Source organism: Podarcis gaigeae (genome assembly GCF_964106915.1).
Source record: "Podarcis gaigeae genome assembly, chromosome: 3".
Classification (NCBI taxonomy): Eukaryota; Metazoa; Chordata; class Lepidosauria; order Squamata; family Lacertidae; genus Podarcis; species Podarcis gaigeae.
In genome coordinates this window covers 37073858-37093946 of record NC_139680.1, presented here as the reverse complement: position 1 = coordinate 37093946, position 20089 = coordinate 37073858, and the positions used below count along the sequence as shown (strand labels likewise).

Here is a 20089-nt window from a genome sequence, read left to right as displayed (position 1 = left end):
ACAGCAGTCCACTGGAAGAATTAGCTGAAAGGTGCTAAAGGAATTTCATAAACAGAAACATACATACATACAAAAGTTCCTGCATTAGACCTGCAGGATTATTTTGGTTCCCTTATATATCTCAAAATATTCAGTTTGTTGACCTTAGAGTTGTTTATTGTTCAACACTTCTAAAAATATTTTAGAATATTTATAAAGTGAGGCATATCTATAAGAGTATTTACTATGCAGGGTTTAAAATGGAAAATGCAAATATTCACACTTCTGATCATTTGGAGAAAGGAGAAAGTGTGTGTAAATATATATGTATACGTGTATGTACACACACACACACACACACCCACACACACACACCCACCCACCCCTTCTCATATTCATGAGATGACCTGTTTTAAGAAAAGAAAGCAAGGAGTCTTATATCTACCCTTTCCATCAATATACAGAAGGGAAGGGCATCTATCATTGTTTAATCCTGGCTGCTCTATCTAGATACAGATTCTCTTCCCATATATGCTGAACAGTCTTGCTTATGTAGAGTTGGCATTTCAATTACAGAAAGGAAATTTTGATTGGCATGTCAGAACACTAATTTATTAACATTTCATTTTTGGACTGAAATAGTTCTCTGGGCTAAAGAACTCCATTTAAGAACTTTACTTTCTGAAATTAACAATGCTTGCTTATCTAGTAAGATTCTTGGTCTTATACCCTGTAGATCACTATTGAACGCCAACCGCTAAATTTATACCAAGAGCTTAAATTTAAAACTTCTTTGAAAATTATCTGCCAAGCTCTTTTTAAAAATCCCAAACATCCAGGTGTTTGTAGAAGATGCATTTCACCCTGTCTTCCCCATTCATTTCCATGAGAGAGAGAGAGAGAGAGGTAAGCATAACATATGTATTCACACAAACATCCATTGAGCTTTCAACATGAAAGAAATTTACTATTTTACCTGTATTAACAAGTGCACTGCTGTTGTAGAGTGTACCAAGATGTGGTCCAGACAGAGACAGGAAGGTGTAAAGTTTGCTGAGGTAAAATCTAAACCTAGGTCTTGTGAGCACTGAACGGATTATTAGGTTACCCAACGAATGCCCAATAAAACTGTAGAAGACAGGAAGTGGGGGGGGGGGAGAGGGTGATTTATTTATTTTTTAAGTTTGCAAATAAAAACTGGTGCAAACAATGACCTATAAACAGCAACAAATAATACACATTTCCTGCAGATGCCTCTAAATTGGTGGTAAGGAGAATCCAGCCTGCAGGCCTTATTAAGCCCATCTCCCCTTTGGGTTCTCAAGGCCATTTTGGCTAAGCCATGGCCCCTGCCAATCACCTGACATCATGTGAAGGCAGGTAAAATTACAGATGCAAACAGCACTGAAATCTGGCCGCATTCCTTTGTAGCTGCAATACAGAGGAATCTTAAGATGAACAGTTAAGACGGGTCGCCATAAACTTTATTATATCTCATGAATATATAAATACATACATACATACACACACACACACACACACACACACTAATAACATAAGACAGCAAAAACACATACATATAATAAATACTTGCATTATAATTGCTATACTTAATATTTTACCGCATAGAAAAACTATTATATTCATCCACATTTATGCTATACTTATTTGTCATAAATTCAGTAAGAGGATTCAATTTATCCTGAATTTATCTTTCTTGTCTTCCTTCTTTCAATCTGATCAATTCCACTAGCTTCTTCATTGTGGCTACCTTCCCAGTTTTTGTAAACCATTTTTTCACTGCTGGTAGTGTCACCTATTTTTCAATTTCTGTGCAACAACCATTCGAGCAGGCTACTATTACTATCTTAACTCTTTGTGGATCTAAATACCTTAACAAAATTATTAGGGGGTCCAATGACAAAGCGTAAAATATTATTAATGATACTATCTTGATAACCTCTCTCCAGAAGATTTTAATTATTCAACAGGTCCACCAGATATGTTCCGTATCTGCCTTTAAGCGTTCGTGTCTCAAACACTTTTGGTCACTGAAATTTTTACTCGTACCGTTTGGAGTCATATACCATTGATATAGCAGTTTGTAATGATTTCCTTGGATGTTAACACAAACAGACTGTGTTGGTTCCTAAGCAAAATGTTTTCCTTATTCTTGTTCAGAATTTCATCTATTATTGTTACCCATTCCCCCATAAATTTGTACCCAGATTTCAAAGTACTCAGAACCCTTTTCAGCTTTCCCTTGTTGTGATTTCTCCCCTGAAAACTTGAGAGTTAATACAGTGAGGTTAGGAAATAATGTAATTTGCCTCTATCGATCTAAGAAGTAAACGCCTGTACTGTACTATTATTAGCTATCAGGGCTAATAGCCACTTGCAGATGGGACATAAAACAATGATTTTGACATGTACCCTCACATTTTAAGCAAGGGTGCTCTTGTTTAAGGTCCCAGCCATACCTTTGCTCATGATTTCCATTCCATGCCCAGACCTCAGTTTTTGGTTTATTTTCTGATACTTAATATTACATGATGATGGCTGAGCGTGTTCTCATTTTGTTGTTGTTTTTCCTCCTCTTAATTTTTTTTTTAAATATTTTGCACTTCTGCAAACCTCTTGATTCCCTCAAGCATGTTGAAACCTCTCTTTTATTTCTCAGTGGCCCCATTTTGGCTCCATTTCTGTCAGGACTCACCACTTGAATTTGATATTAAAGAGAGTGAGAGACCTATTTTCAATGAATTTCTCTCAATTCTTTTTTTTAAAAAAAAGATTAGACGCCTATTTCATGTGATAGTGAATTTCAGTATTTTGAGGTGCAATTCTGTCTCCTGAACCCACTATCAAAAAACTTCATTAAGTGACTCCATTGGTCGAAGGACCAGGACATTTCCCTCAAATTTCCATCACCTCTTGTAACAATAGAACTCTACTACATATCTCACTTAATCCTAAACCCCTTGACAAAGATTGAAGTACAATAAGCTTTTTCTTTGAAGGATAGGTGCTCCAATACTTCTAATTATTTTAGTTGCCCCTTTTTCAGCAGTATTATCCTTTTTGACATGTGACTAGAACTCTCTCAGTATGGCATCACCATAAATTTATATAATGGCATTATGGTATTATATGGCCCGGGTTTCACTGACTCACTTCAGTACTTATTTAAGGATGTTGCCATTTAAATCTCCCAGAGCTGCTGCAGCTAGTTTCCTGCTTTTGGTGCATTTAAAAACAATGGCTCAGATCCTGAGTTGCCTTTCTGCACTGGAGCAGATTTTTTCAGTTAGAGTTCTGCTCATGGAAACGAGCAATCACAGCTTTCCAATTTATAAGAGAGAGATGTGCATGAATGTAACAGTATATGTTCTGATTCTTAAATTTATGTACAAAAAACTGTAATACGTGAATCAAGTGTGAGGAGATATAGCTTAGTAGTTTCTTAAAATGTGTGCTTTACTTAAAACCCAAGATCATGGCTACAAGTTGCAGCTGTCTTTTCCGGAAAAACTAATAAAACACAAAATGGATCAATTACCTGATCTTTGAAATTGTTAGGCTGTAAATTTGAATGTATTGTATTATTTCATCCAGAAGGCGATCTGTCATTGAATCAAAATCAGCAAATGTATCATTCTGTGGGGGAAAAGTTCAGTGATCTAAATGAAGTCATTTTGCGATAAAACAAATTCTTAGTCATTTGCTCTGACATCACAGATAAGAACTATCAAAGATAATAAATAGTAATCCCATGAAAGAATTTTTTTTTTTTTGGAGGGGGAGCTACTTTTTGTACAGAGGATAGTTTTCTCACAGAGGATAGTTTGCTTTAAATGTCTCAAAACAGCCACGTTTCATATACAAAGGTAAAAGTATACTATACTATTTCCTTAAGAGGCTCTGTTTCCAAGACTAAGGCAAAATATCTAAGAAGTATGACTATGTGCAACAGCAAAGTAAGCTTTATAAAATAAAATTCCAAATTCTACAGCAGGCTTCCTCAACCTCAGCCCTCCAGATGTTCTTGGCCTACTACTCCCATGATCCCTAGCTAGCAGGACCAGTTGTCAGGGATGATGCGAACTGTAGTCTCAACACATCTGGAGGGCCGAGGTTGAGGAAGCCTGTTCTACAGCTTTTAACAGCAAAACCACTCAAGCACAATGAAATTTTCACTTATTAGCATACAGTGAGAGAACTCTAGCAGAACACCACAGAATGTTCTGTGAAGAGTAAAAACAGAGTTATTTCTATGGTACAATCTTATTCATGCCTACTCATAAGTAAGTCCCACTGAGTTAATTGAGATGGACTCAAAGGTACAGGATTGTAGCGGCAGCTGCAAGGTTAACTTTGCAACCTACGAAGAGATTAGTAATTAGATATAAATCAGTCTATATGAACTAACCATAGGGTGTTGCATTAGAAATAATAACAATAAATCATTTCAGCACTTGCAAATACCTGATTTCTCTCAGACATCAGAAAATCTATACGGCTTCCAGGAAGGCCAAGTTCAATGTAAGTCTTTACTAGTCGTAAGTCTGCACTATTACCTAAAATAAAGAAGTGAAGATCAGGTGTTTGAAATGCTTACTTTCAAAAAATGTTAAGTTAAAATGCTTATGCGTAACATTGTATATGTGCCAATTGTATTCTTTTGGTTTGAGACTTGCATTAAAATCAAAGATCTGCTAACTGCAATATAAACATTGTTTTTGCTTCCAAATATAGAATATAGTGGGAAGCAGGTTTCATGGGTTATATTAGAATAATGGCTCAACTGATTACTTTCAATCTTGGCAGTGTGAGGATGGTCTGTGCCAAATTTGGGTTAAAAAGGGTAAGAAATGGCTTGTTTTGAATGAGTTAAAAGTTAAAAGTGGAGAGATTCCACCATGTTAACAAGTTCTGTGCATTTTTCTTCCATTGACTGTACTGGGCTGTTTTTCCAGAAAGAGTCTGCCATTTGTACTGAATGTTTCAGGAAATCTGCTGCTTGTTTTAGGTTAACGGGAATGTCTAGTACAGTGGCACCTTGGGTTTATGAACTTAATCTGTTCCGGAAGTCCCTTCTTAAACCAAAGCATTCTTAAACCAAGGCGTGCTTTCCCATAGCAGCGGGGGACTCAATTTACACTCAAAAGGAAGTGCAACATGTTCTGCTTCCAAGGCAAAGTTCACAAACCAAAACACCTACTTCTAGGTTTGCAGCGTTCTTAATCCAAGTTGTTCATAAACTAAGCTGTTCTTAAACCAAGGTACCACTGTATGTGCTTTTACCCTTGAGTTGTGCAATATACTTTTAGTTTATATATTAAAAAGTCAACAGTTTCTGACTAGTCTTAGCCCCTGGGAGTTTAGAACCTTTTTGTTACTAGACAAGATCCTCACAGACCAGAGTTTACATTTCAAATACGTCACGACGTTAGAAGTTAGGTGTAAATGAGATGGAAAAAGGAATGACAGGAAATAAGTTAAAACTGTTTGAAAAGCATTTTTGGGGCATGGTGATATCTTTAAGGTGCACAGCAGCTGGATTTCTGATGGGCAGCTTTTGAAGGCACAGGACAGCTTTCAGGAAAAAGGAGGGACATTTAGGAGCAACTGTGATACTATGCTTTATTTGCTAAATTTCCTTTCCCCCCCCATTGTAACTTTTAAAGGTTAAGCTTGCCAAATGACTTAAAACCATTACCTTTAACAATCATACCATGTGCAGAAATCTGATGGTGTGATTGTGGGGCCTGAGAAACAAGATGACCCCTGCTTATGTTACTCAACTAACCATTTATTATGGGTAGAAAAGCAGCAAAAGCAAGTAAAAGTTGACAACTCCATTAGTCACCAGAGCCTGGTTCTAAACTTATTCCATTTAAAATATTAAGTCACTTAATAGGCATATTAAATTGCATGTGAAACCATTCTTGTGTGATTTCTTATTAATAAGTGCATTCCTTCCTTTTTCCCATTGCATTTCTCATTTTCAATTATGCCTGATCAGAGGATTGCAGGAAAAGCCTTCTCAAAATGTTATCAAATTCAATTAAGAAAAAATCTTTTAGTTTTAACATGCTGTGCTAAAGGCTTTCCATGTGGTCGCACTGAGTGCAGGGGGAGCTACAATAATGTTGTAGAATGGTGTTTGAGAGATGTGGGAAAGCAAATTTTAGCATTACATTGGGCACCACTGAAATGTGGGAGACCAAAGACTGCCACTGATAGCCTGTGGCATAAAGGGGATTTTTAAAAAATAACTTTTAAAAGCATGTTTTCATTATTCCTAAATGTACAAATCACCTAGGTTTAATAGTATCTCGCAACAGTGGCCTTCACAAAGATTTGTTAAGAACATAGTTCTCTTGACACCGGGTCTACAAAGCTATAAATGCTACCTGCTGAGGCCGGGAGATACAGGTAGCATACCTATCCTTAAATAAACCTGTTTTTCTTCAGTATTATTTAAAGCAGGGGTAGCCAGTGTGGTACCTCTCCAGATGTGAGGGACTACAACTCCCATCATCCATGACCATTGGTTATATGGGATGATGCGAGCTGTAGCCCAAAACAGCTGGCATCACATTGGCTACTTCTGGTTTAGTGCAAATTCTCAATCTAAACCAAAACTTTATCGAAAAACCTAAAGTATTTTCTAATCCATTATCAGCTGCTAGAACATACCATCTAGGCCATGAACACAAACTATGAGGTGAATGCCATCATCTGAACTTTCCTCCTCTTCTGTGCTGAAATAAGGTACTGAAGATGCCAGTCTGGGAACATCACTATACATAAATCCAGGGAGCTGAAGTAGTTTCAGTTCCTCTTTAGCATGAAGGAATCTAAAACAAGCAGAATTTATTTAACTCAGTTTGGTAAATGCAAGTACGTTACATTCATTTGATTTGTTTAACTTGCTGTTCATCTATATTTAAAATTATAGCCCACTGCAAATCCAGTATCTCTGATCAGAAAGCCTTGAGAGTATGTGCTCACCAAATTACTTAAGGCCAACACATTCCCCACCCAAAATACGGCTTTTGCAATATAGCTACAGCCTAGCCCTTTGCAAGGTACTGCAATCCCATTTGCTATGCTGAAAAATCAATTAGTTACAACACCATACCACTCGCAGCAGTTCACAGCATTAGTGACAAATAATTCCTCGTGGCAAAAATGCTTTAAAAAGGCGATAATCTCCATACCACCTTCAATTTGAATCCTCTAGCTGCCGTTTCTATTCCAGAAGCAGCACAGGCAACATTCAGCAAAGATCAATACCTGCACAAGGCTGCAGACCTTTGCACAACCATCTTGGTTTGCAGCGTTTCATGTGACCATGTTGTATTGGTATTGTGCTATGCTGTGACAACTATTTCACTTGCAGAATAACCCAGGAGACTGAGACTTTAATAAGCTGCTTAGAATTTAATTCCTGATGCTCCAATTCATGTCTTATTTAGCAATCAGGATGCAATTCACGACCAAAAGCAACACCCAGCAAACCATTTCGGCAGAAATGGACCCCATACTGAAAATGCTGAAGCTGGGGGCCAAACTAGTTGTGAAGGTTGTAACATGGTTTAGCACTGCACAGCTGGGTTTTAGAAAACAAAACAAAACAAAAAAAATAGCCAGCACCAGGGAAGCTGGATTGCTCATGGCAAGATGGGGGCTTTAACCTTTTGCCCCTACCATGGTCCCAACCAGAATTGGACCACCCCCTGCACTTGCTATTTGTATTAGTGGGAATCTTCCTCCCATATGGAATTGCAAGCTGCAGTGTGTATGTATAGTGTGCTGCTAGCGCTTTTAAAAAAATTTCGTGATGAAACAAAAGTCAAAAACATATCTAAGGTGGATTATACTTTCATTCTAGCAGCAATTCAACTCTGTTCAAAATAATCTTCCCTCACCCTTCACAGGTGGATCACAGTCCTGGTCATTATGCACGTACCTCAAAACTTTCATATATTTTAATGTGGAAATAACCTGGAATTCTAGGTGTAGCAAAATGAAGAAAAGAGTAGCAAACAATAACCAACCCCAAAAATAAAATGCAAATGAAGTCTGTGTATTTTCCTTTTAAACTGGGTTTTAAAAACAATTGTTTTAAACCATAGCACTTACGCTAGCTTTTGTGGCTTAGGAGAATACTCATACCAGGAGACAGAAGAAGCTGTACTGCAGGACATGCTGCAGGGCTGCTTGAGAACTGCATTCGATTTGTCTTTCGAAGACCATAACACACCACACGGATAGCCTTTCAATGCAGTGGGAGCAGCCAAACTACCTGGAGCACACAGTGGAGCCACGTCTGTTGCCTCCTCAAAAAAATCACTATTCAATATTTCTGTTATAAAAGGTCCCACAAATGCTAGGTCAAGATCCTCCTCAGCATCATTTGTGGCTCTATACAAATTACTATCATCTGCTTCCTCAAAATAACCATTTTCAACCATGTCTTGATCTTGCTCCTCCTCTTCCTCCTCCTCTTCTGTTGAAATGGAACAGATTGTTCCCCTCTGAGGGCTAACTGTACTGCTATTGTCAACAGAATGTATTTTGGAAATATCTGTACTGCTTTGATTGCCAAAGTAGTTTTCTACAAGTCCTTGCTTCAGCATATCATTACCTCCTTCTAAGGATACGATGTTCGTGCTTGTGAGATTTTCATCTTTTGCAGCTGACAACTGATCAGATAGTTGTTTTTGCTCTAAAGAATCACTACATTTTCTTTCACTTGGTTGCTTCACACTGCCCTCTGGATAACTAGACACTGAACCCGAAACAACACAGGACTTGCCCAGATAAACAACTCCTGAAGGAATTTCACTTGTTTTTTCCACACTGTGCAAGTTTTTATCAAGTCTTTGAGAATCATTACAAATTGCACCAATATTCAGTTGCAGGTTGTGAGAGTTCACATCCTCAGATGTACTTTCATCAAGTTGTAGTGGACATTTTTTATCTGAGGATGAGGAAGACAGAAATGTTGCTTCGTTGCCTGAATACCCTACATACTGCTGTGGCAAAACCTTTGTTTCTTCACTGTCATCACATGTTGTCAACTCAATTGCTCCCAGGTCTAAAACAGTTTTGCTATCACTTAATTGGCATTCAGGTACATCGGATATCTTTGAGTTTTCATCAGGGGACAGATCATCATCAGAAGGCAGAGAGTTTATTGATGTCAGGGAGGACTGTATTTCACTAACAGCACTCGTACTTTCAGTGCAATGACTCTCTACTGGGTTTTTAATATTATTATCTGGTTTAAGCAATAGTTGAGGAAATATTCTTTCATTGTTGCATGCACTTTGCCCTTGAGGAGTTTCGAGAGCCACATCTGTACTTGGATGCATTGCAAAAGAACTAGGTTCACTTTCTACACCAGAATCCGAAAACCTAGATGATGCATAGGTAATACTAACATCAGGCAACTTAAGTACGTCTCCACCTAAAACTGCAACAGAAGTTTCTTTTGTAGATTGAATGGGCAGGTTGGTGCCAGCCCTTGTGAAGGAATCCTCAGTATGCTGGAAGTTTGTTTCTTGTACAACTTCCTTTTCAAGCTGCGGTTCTTCTGATTTAGGTTTTCTTTCACATTCTGAACTTTCAAAGGTGGGCTCCTGCAAATTCTCTCTTCGTGAGCCTTCTGTCTGTAATCCAATACGAACAAAAACTTTATCTCCTCCACAAATATCCCTACAATATGGTTTTACTTCTATTTTTGTAACCCCCGGTGAACCAAAAGAGTCTTCAACAGTACTTCTAGGGGTCAAGCTGCTGCCCCCATGAGTACCCCCAATGCCTGCTTGGAGGGTATCAGATTTACCCAAAAGGACTGAATTTGCACAATGAGAGATGATAGAACTGGGATGGCTTTCCTCATTCCCTTCCAGTTTGGCAGTTCTTTGTTCAGTTCTACATGGTAAACTTCTAAACTCTTTCTGGCTGATTTGCCTCATTAAGTTCTTTGCATCGGAAGCATGGCCACCAACTGCAGAATCCAGCCCTTCTTTCTGGTCCAATGAAGGCATACCTTCAAAGCACTTTGAGATGTCCTCAGGTACTGCACTTTTCAAGCATTTGTAGCCTACGAGGACTACAGAGTCCTTAGAGTTTTGTTTTACTAATTTTTTGGGATTTTCAGGTTTCATTGTTTTCATCAATTTAGTAACCTTAACTTTGGATTTGTTTGCCTCTTGACATTGCGCTTTTGCAGACTTTGTGAATTGTTTTTCACTTTCTGAGTGCCAAGCATGGGAGGCAACTGAAGGTCTGTTTTTCAAATCCGGGCTAGCCATAAAACTTTCTTCAGAATCTGGTTTATCTGGCTTCTTGGAATCAGACTTCTGATGAGCTGTCAGCCAGGGTACATCCATCTCTTATTTAAAACAAAAAGGCAAGACAATGTAACTTATTACACACCTGAAACTTTTACTAAATTGCAGTTTATAGATTTAAAATATGAGTAAGTGAAGAATGTGTTTGAAGAGCATTCATTTATCTCTAGATAAATAGGAAACCGCATTATATTGAATCAGAACATTATTGTCTACACTGACTGGTAGCACAGGGATTTCTCAGCTCTACCTGCAGGTACCAGGGACTGAACCTGGGAACTTTTGCATATAAAACATGTGCTATACTACTAAGCTATGGCCATTCTCCAGACTCTCATCAACCAATAAGTAAAGCAGACAATTTATGCATTTTAAAATATTAATTAGTATTTAAATATGCTTAGTTCTAGGGGAAGGTGGTGAACTTTTCACATTTGCAATAGGTTTTTTGAGACTTCCCTTGTAACTGTCGTACTATGTAGTATCATATACGACCTGAGAAGCTTCTCTCAAATATCAGGTTAGGCCCCCAATGCAGCAAAGGACTGGCAGTGAGAAATGGAAGCCACAAAAGCTTCAGTGCACACACCCTTAAGAATCTGGCTATAGTATGTTTCAATGCCTAAAAGCAAGGGTAGCCAACACGATGCCATCAATATGCTGTAGGGCTATCATCCTTGTCCATTGGCCAGGCTGGCTGGCTGATGGGAGCTGGAATTACACAACATCTGGAGGGCACCATGCTCATATTTTTTTCAGGACAGAAAATTTCTAAAGTTTTATTTCATCCCCCCCCCCCCAAGACAAAACCCAATGATTACCTTCAGTAACAGAATCTAGATACCGATCTTCAAAGATTATAGGCAAGGAGTTCAGATCACCATCTAATTCACTGCATTCAGTAGGGAGAGGTGGCAGAGAACTACAGAAGGAGGTGCTTTTTATGGCAGTACACATCTGAAGATAACTTTGCGCACTGAAAGATACAATCTTATGTTAAAATATTTGTAAAAAGAGTAAACATTGACAATAAGCTGTAACTGAAAATACAACTGCATTTTAATAAGGTATAACTAAAACATGAACACTAATGGAAGGTCAAGTCTTAATAATGAAAATTACATTCAGTACACCTAAATTAGATTTGATTAAAGAAAAACCTTTATGTATTTACCAGCAGAAGTGATAGCACTTTGGACCAGTGCCATCCAGGCACTGTTCTAATTGCAAAGCAGGGCTATAAATGTGTAGTAAAAATGAAGGATATATTGGATATATAGGAAGTTACATGACAGTAGGTAAAAAGGGCTAAAGAACAGGCTAGGATCCATGGAATAATAAAAGGAGAACATTTGTGGATAAAAGTGTTTTACATTGGTCAATGAAAACTGTTCATGTCTGAAGAACGACCACTCTTATGTCTGGAAACACTTCAGCCTCTTAAGCTTTTTTTGTGCTAGAGGCTGAATCAATAAAATCCTCTCAGCCATTCAGTGCTACAGTCTGAATATAGTTCCACTGGTAGAACTGGCCAACATTAAGAGTCAACTGGCCAATATCAATGAAGAACCTGTCCCACTCCAAAAAGTGTTTGGACTCCAATTCCCATTAGTGCCAGTATGATCAACGGTTAGGGATAATGGGAGCTTCAGTCCGGCAACATCTTGCTGTGACTGATTCCCCATGCTAATGTATATGAAAGGCCATCTCACACCTCACATGTTCGGGGAAAGTGTCAGATGCAAGTTTTTTTTATACATACAACCATAAGAATGTATTTATTTAAAATATAAATAGCTTAATGCTTTTTTAAAAATCCACATGATGTACAACATAAAAACAAACAAAAATAGAACATCTCCTGAAGATCTCTGCACCCTGCATTTCATGCAAGACTGCTGGTGCTTGAAACATCATTTTTCAGAAGCCAGAATGGCAGCAAGATTCATGCATGGAGAGGGAAAAGCAGAAAGATTCCCAGCTTTTCTCCTCCCCAGGTCTAGGGTTTGAAGGGAGGGCTGAGCTGCTATCAACATTCTCAAATAGTTTCCCACCATTGGTTTGGATTCTTGCAAAACACATTGGATTATTAACCCCTTTCTTCTCTACCCTTGTTTTTAGCTTCTGCTTCTAGTGGGCTTCTTAACACCAACTCATGCTTACTAAGAGATAATAAAAAATCCAGTAGCAAAACTCTGAATGGAAAAGCCTGACGATCCCCGATGGGGAAGGGGATGAGCAAAAAGGAGGCAACCCGTGGCAAGCAATCCTATGTCCCATATTCACCAGACTTGTCTTTGCCAGATTCGTCTTTGCGATGGCCCAGTTGATGGGATCTCTCCCACTAAACTCAGGGCCTTGCCCAGAAGCTGGGCCAAGTGCTGACAAAGAGACAGAGCCACTGCCACAGGCAGTGTTTGCTCCACTAACCAAGCCCAGGTTAAGGACTTCCTCCTGCTGAAGTCACTCCAACGTGTCTCCAATGAATTCTCCAGTGAGTCAATGACGCGTGCAAGGCTGGACTCTCTGTTGCTGCTGGGAAACATTGCAGGAGCAACCTTCTAGATGCTTCTGATCTCACTCTCTTTCCTACCATTTTTTTTCTTTTTTCTTAAAAAAAAAATCCATTCCAGCCAGAGACAGACAAAAAGGAAACAGAGCAGAGGTTGCCAGATCCTAAAATTGGTACAGCTCTGCCAATGCCCTGTCAATAGGATCTGGGTAGGATTGGAACTAGGGAAGGGAGACTCTGTTTCACCAGCAGGCATGCAATTTCTGTTATGTATATCCAATGGCCTGGGACGCTGATAAGACGCTCAACAAACCTGAGGATCTCTTCTTCCAGGTTAATAGTTATTTGCTTTTCTCCCAATCTAAATGCTATCCTTCCATTTATAGAGGCTTCTCTGATCCAGCAAGTATTTCTCTCAATGAAAGGGGGGGCTAAGAAGATTTTTGTCAATTTCTTTCACCTGCAGCCCAGCATACTACCTGCTACACTATTCTGGAGGTCCCACAATCTTTTGGAATAGGATTTTTGGGAGGAGTAGGGGGGCTACAGGAGAAAGAATGAACTGGTAAAAAACTGCCTGCTCTGTTCACAGAAATCTCAACCGAAACAAACTTAATGTAGGATATTGTAGGTTGTAGTCAACTAGCTTTTACTCAACAGCACATGCACTGACATTAATGGTCAACTTAGTTGCATTAATTTCAGTGGGTCTACTCTGGGTGAAAGCTAGTTGACTACAACCCACAATATCCTACATTAAGTTTTAATTAATTTTGTAACAAAATAAGCTTAGTGAGCTATGGCTTAATATTTTCAATTTAAAGGTACTTACTGTAGCTCTTGGTATGCAAGCGCTGCTTCCCTTGGATGTTCAAGGCAAAAAAAAGCTTCAGAAAACCTTCGTACCTAAAATGTTTCAAAGTAATAAAACAAAAGGTTCACACTGAAATAAAACTTTCATCATTCTCTTTTCTTATAAAAAACCACACACATAACACATCTATACTATTAAGTCACAGTAAAAGTGTACGTTCAGTAAACTTTAAAACACACACATTCACAAAAAAACATTGGCATGAAATAGCAAATTAAGCTGGGTCAAGTATTGCAGCAAACCTTTCAAAATAATAACTCAGTTTTTAATCCATTTAAGTGGTTGTATATTTTAATGAGAAATATGTTGCAATCTGGTGGGTAGGTTTTTTTATAGAAAACATTTAGTAAGATAAGCTTAATTACATTGTGGTTGCATACACACCATACATTTAAAGCGCTTTACTTCCTCCAAAGAATCCTAGGAATTGTAGTATCTCTCTCAGAGAGTGACAATTCTCAACACCCTTAAGATACAGTCTCCAGGATTATTGGGGAAAATAATGTGTTTAAATGTATGCTGTGCACGCAGACTGTGTTTCAGGTTATGTCTCCTTTTTTCAGATGCCCATGTAGAAACAAGTAAAAAGGGAACATTCAAAGTGTTTCAACAACTCAAAAGGTTCTCAGACTTGTCCAACTGAATGACACACTCTTTCCACCTACTAATATGAATTTGGCTTCCATGAATGCTCAACTACGTTTTCTCGTGTCATTTGTGTATACTATGACCATTCTAACAGCCCATTTAGAGGACTAATATTGAGGAATAAGGTTGCAGACATGTCACACCTATCATCTAGGTCTCTAATGCTCAGATGGCCCTTCCACACACTTAATGGATATCCCATTCATTACCCAAGTCTTTTCCAAGGGATTGCTTCCTATTTCCTCAATAGGATGTCCTCCAAGCCAAGGAATCAGTTTTCCACAGCAATTAGTGAGACATCCCTATAATACCCTTGAAAGTGTTGCCTGGGTACTACAAATCTGAGCCAATTCACGTTTACTGGAAGCAGCATGCAAGTGCCTCCCTGCGCTTTCTTCCCATGTCACTCTGGTAATACAAATATGAAGGGTTTACCTATTATCTACGAATATGAAAGACTCACATTCTCAGGACCAGTGGTGTTGCTCCTTCCTACGTGAATGTTGTCTTCCCAGGAATTACTTATTGCTTCACTGAACTCAGTGGGACTTACTTCAGAGTAGACATGTACTGAGCTGCACTGTTATAACCTTCAGGGTTGTTTGGTGCATGAGGTGGGGCACCACTGCTGCACCACCCTCCCAGTACTGGTGGCACAGCTGGTTGCCAGGAAAGGCCACAGTAAGGAGGTGCTGAGGCGGGCATTGGATGCCTGCCCCAGCAAGCAGCAGCAGCACAGCTGGGAGGGCAGCACAGCGGCCCTCCATCTCACACACTATAGCTGTTTTTTGGACAGAAAGACCCCTAGTTTTAAGAGCTAAACCAGCCACATTGTTTTAGAAATTAGTTTCGTGGATGACACATTCCTGTGCTTAAAAGTTGTATCATGACCGACAGAATGAATACATACACGCATTGTATGATGCTCTCTTGCTAGCAATGCAGTGATGTCCTCTTGGAAGTTAACAGCCTCGAGAAACTGTCCCCATAAAGCCATCAGAAGTGAACAGAGCTGTGCAAGATGCATGTTTATAAGTTCTGCCAGTTCATCAGGATTCTCCATTTTCTGCACCAACAGAGAAAACAAACAAGCTTGTATTCTTAGAAGTAGAAACTCTAGTACTTTGAGAAGGTCATAAAAAAATTCTTCTCCTTAAAAGCATCTTTAAAGATTAAAAGCATTTTAAATTTTTTAAAAATGGAAAGGGATTCAAAGTCATCTATCCATTTGCCTTCCTCTGAGTAATGGCATTGACTGTTTAATAATTGGTAATCAACCTTAAGCTTAAAAATGGCACTACAGTCTGTATTCAAACTTTAGAACTTCAAAGCCTCTGGTATATAAATGTGTTTATACTGGACCTTTTATTTTCAGTTATTTTCTTTATAATCCTTAGAATGTGATTTGCCTTTTCCACAGCTATTGATTTCTGCACTGAGTTGCTTACAATCCATCCCATGGTCTCCTGGATAGCCACCACACGTTCAATCTTATCACTGTACATATACGTTTATAAGGTAGCTTTTGGCCCAAAGTGCATCAGTTTATACTGTACTGGCATTTTGTAGCAATTTGGATTTTTCACTATCCTACAGAATTTGGCGTCATCTGTCTCACTCCTCATACTTCCATATCATTTATGAATTACAGTATTTACATGTCTAACATACAGTACTATAAGCCCCAAACAAATCCTTAGGTGAGGCCAGTGCTTATTTCCTCCCACCATAAGAACTACTTGTTCCTACTCTTAGTCTTTTTAACTAGTTCAGTTTGTAAGAAGACCTCTTTTCTTATCCCATGACTGCTGAGCTTGCATAGGAGCCTTTGTAGAAATACTCTGTCAAAAGCTCATTAGGCAAAGTATGTCAACCAGAGTACTCATATCCACATATCTATGAAATAATGCAAATAAAAATTAATTCTTTAGAACCACAGTTAGCTATTTAAAACAGTATCTAACATCTGAAAAAACCCTGAAATGAAAGCAAGCAAGCTGTGATTTAAGATTTACATGGATCAGAGAAAAAATACCTTTATTTCTTCACAGAGTTCTGATAGGCGTGCTTCTACATCTATATTCTCTGAAAAGATTAGAGTGTATGGAAAATGAATATTCCTAAATTTTAAAGCTACATTTTATAAATTGCAGAGGAAGACCCCATTTAAATCAGTTCAATTTTTAAAACAAAGCTTTTTGGTTGTCTTGAAGTTCCTTAAATACTATAGCCAATGTGAAATCCAGTAAATTTCTCAACTGAGAGTTCAACTAAGAACAAAATCCTTCTGGTTTTGCAAGCAAGTTCTCATAACCACATTTATTCAAACACTATTTTAAATGTTACCAGACCATAGCATAAGGTACATGAATGCACACTTGCACCTCTTTTGATTGTATATTTCAGAAAGACTTCCAAAAAGCAACACAATGAAACTGAACGCACAAACAAAATTTAGAACAGTTCCAATTTACCATGAAAATCTTGCTGGAGAAAGCAAACTTGAAAGAATTCCAATAATCCATATTAGGGCAATACCCTAATCAGGCCTACCCAAAAGTCACAAAATAGAATACAGAATGCAAGATTTTGAGTTTTACAGAATCCTTCATCAAGTTAAATGGTAAAAAAAAAGCAAGGCAAAAGGGAGAGAAATATATTGTTTCCTGGTTGGTATTCAATCCATTCAAGTACATCTGGTAAGAATCTCAAGGTGGAGTGTGAGAGGAAGCAGACATTCAGATAAGGTCCTTTTTAGATGCCATGCAGGTATCATATTGCACTGCAGCTTCCTTGGAAGGAAAAATACTAACAGCAGAGTCCCCATCTCTGAAAATAAAGCAGCCAATTTTATAACAATAAAGGTACGGCCATGATATGGATTTTTTCTTAATGGCCAATACTGCTAAAACCTTTTGTGTGAAGTGGAAAACACCAAATTTAAACATACAAAAACTAGAGGAAGAGGATTTCATATATCTGAATATAAGGCTTTACTGTCTGAGGAAACATTTCTCAACATTCCTCAGTCAGCTTGGTAAATCTATTGTTCTGTTGACCATCTTTTTATCTCACACACCAGATGAGATAAATCTAAATCCTATTAATGTAAAGGACTACTGTAAATTAATGTAAATCTATACCCTATTAATGTAAAGGACTACCTAGTTTCTTTAAGCCTGTTCTCCACCTAAGAAGGAACCTGGGTGTTTCATCTAAGGATGGAAAGGGAACCAAGCAACAGTTCAGCCAAACCTCCCTCCTTCTTTCCTCCATGCACCTCTTTTTTTAAACATCTAATGTGATGAAGAGTTCTGTAGAACACCAAAGGTTGTTTACTATTTTGTAACATCTTGGGCGACCCAATAAAGGTTCCCTGATTTTGTATTTTTCCTTTTGAGTCAAGACAGCTACCTTTACTGGGTGATCTGGAAAATTTAGATATTGCATTTAAAATAAAAAAAGGGTTCACATTTAAATATGCTGAAATATTTGGATGGGTGATTTTAGGATGTATAGTAAAAGTCAAGTGGAGGCATTATTATTACACTTTGGATTGGATCGTACGTTCCTAACAGTAGAGTAATTTTCATGACACTCACAGTGGGGGAGGGAAGGAGAAAACACTGATTTTTCCTTCCTACCAACAATTTTCACTAATTCCCACTAATCTTCCACACTGTTTGAGAAGGTCCCCTAACCTTCTTGAACAAAGAAGGTTAGGGAACCTTCTCAAACAGTGTGGAAGGTAGTGGGAATTAGTGAAAACAGCTTCTCACACTTCTGCTCACATGAGTTTCTGCTGAATCAGTCCCTTCCATTTGCAGTAGGGCAAGTCAGGATTCACAACATTACATTTAAGCTGATTTTTAAAATAATAATAATAATAATAACAATAATAATAAAAATTCTGATTTTAAGTGCAGTATAGATAATCACAATTATGGCAGAGTGTCTGTGTACACAGGCAACATGAATTTCCTAGGTTTTTTCCTAAATTAATGAAAAGGCATGAAATAAAGAACGTGGTCTGTGTTAAATTAAATATGAAAAAGGAGCTTTGCAGATTAGTTACAGCATTAAGTACTATTTGTTTAAAAATTAATTTACTATAGCTTTAAATCACCACCCCTCTTCTGGCCCAAAGTTCTCCCATTCAATTTATTTTTAAAAACTGAACAAACAACACTGACCATCCTTTGAGAAATGTATCAGTCTAGTCAAATGTTACTATTTTCTTGGAGAGTAAAAAAAAAAAAAAAAAGTCAGCTTAGCTTTTCATTCAATTTTTGTATTGCAATATAGATTGTGTCATTTTTGTTCCACTTTCCCTATCTGAGTATTCTTTCCTGAGTATTTTTCCACCTAGAAATAAACTCCTGAAAAATGAATCTTAACTAAAGTAACTGTTAAAACTATTTTGGATACAAGTGTTTAATAAGAAACATATTCTGAAAAGAATTTCAATGAAAGTTTCACATCAAAAGTCTGTGAAAAAAGGCAAGCCCTTACCTGGTGTCAAAAAGATGTTAACAAAGGAACATTTGCTGGGAAGAGCATTCCATAAATATGGACCCACAACTGAAGACCCTCTCCCTTGTTACCACCCACCTAACTTCTCTTAGAGGGGGAACCTGGAGAAAGGCCTCTGGTCGGGGACAGAGGGTGGCGCTTGGGGGAGAATTGTCATCGCGCCACTCCTTGGTGTGTGGAGTGCCTCAGGGTGCGATTCTCTCCCTGATGCTTTTTAACATCTTTATGCGCCCCCTCGCCCAGCTTGTCCGGAGTTTTGGGCTGGGTTGCCATCAGTATGCCGATGACACCCAGCTCTATCTGTTGATGGACGGCCATCCTGACTCAGCCCCAGATACACTGACCAGATGTCTGGAAGCTGTGGCTGGATGGTTACGTGGGAGCCAGTTGAAGTTAAATCCTTCGAAGACAGAGGTCCTCTGGCTGGGACGGAGCGATATGGGATTGAGGGGGCAGGTCCCATCTCTTGCGGGGGTGCAGTTAGTGCCAGCATCGTCCGTTAAGAGTTTGGGTGTGATCTTCGATACCTCCCTCTCTATGGAGGCGCAGATTACAGCTATAACAAAGGCGGCATTTTTTCATCTCCGCCAAGCTAAGCAGTTGGCTCCTTATCTCTCTCGCCCTGACCTAGCCACTGTGATCCACGCGACAGTCACCTCCAGACTGGATTATTGTAACTCGCTCGACGTGGGGCTGCCCTTGAGACTGACCCAGAAACTCCAGCGGGTGCAAAATGCCGCGGCGAGACTCCTTATGGGGTCTTCGCTGCGAGATCATATTCATCCAGTACTATACAAGCTGCACTGGCTCCCGGTGGAGTACAGGATCAGGTTCAAGGTGCTGGTTTTAACCTTTAAAGCCCTATACGGCCTAGGACCCTCATACCTACGGGACCGCCTCTCTTGGTATGTCCCACAGAGAAATTTATGGTCTGCAAATAAAAACATCCTAAAGATCCCAGGCCACAGAGAGGTTAGGCTAGCCTCAACTAGAGCCAGAGCTTTCTCGGCCGCGGCTCCAATCTGGTGGAACGCTCTGTCACAAGAGTCTAGGGCTCTGCGGGACCTGACATCTTTCCGCAGGGCCTGCAAGACAGAGCTGTTCCACCAGGCCTTTGGTCAGGGTGCAGCCTGACCCCCTCCTCTGGCAACCTGCACAGGATTTTGCTTGATG

At 38.9% G+C, this 20089-nt stretch overlaps 1 protein-coding gene across 6 annotated transcripts in view; it reads right to left on the bottom strand.

Moving 5' to 3' along the window:
- Positions 1 to 20089, bottom strand: part of FAM135A (family with sequence similarity 135 member A) — a 52302-nt gene that overhangs the window by 4185 nt on the left and 28028 nt on the right. For 5 of the 6 annotated variants that reach the window (XM_083729904.1, XM_083729906.1, XM_083729903.1 and 2 more), the window contains 9 exons: positions 16419 to 16468; positions 15294 to 15449; positions 13694 to 13767; positions 11171 to 11325; positions 8131 to 10390; positions 6682 to 6842; positions 4465 to 4556; positions 3539 to 3636; positions 956 to 1107 (listed from right to left, as the gene is read on the bottom strand). In XM_083729904.1, coding sequence (XP_083586030.1) covers positions 956 to 1107; positions 3539 to 3636; positions 4465 to 4556; positions 6682 to 6842; positions 8131 to 10390; positions 11171 to 11325; positions 13694 to 13767; positions 15294 to 15449; positions 16419 to 16468 — 3198 coding nt within the window. Of the gene's footprint in view, positions 1 to 955; positions 1108 to 3538; positions 3996 to 4133; positions 4557 to 6681; positions 6843 to 8130; positions 10391 to 11170; positions 11326 to 13693; positions 13768 to 15293; positions 15450 to 16418; positions 16469 to 20089 lie in introns of all 6 variants that reach the window. The other variant, XR_014561899.1, reaches the window with a different exon arrangement.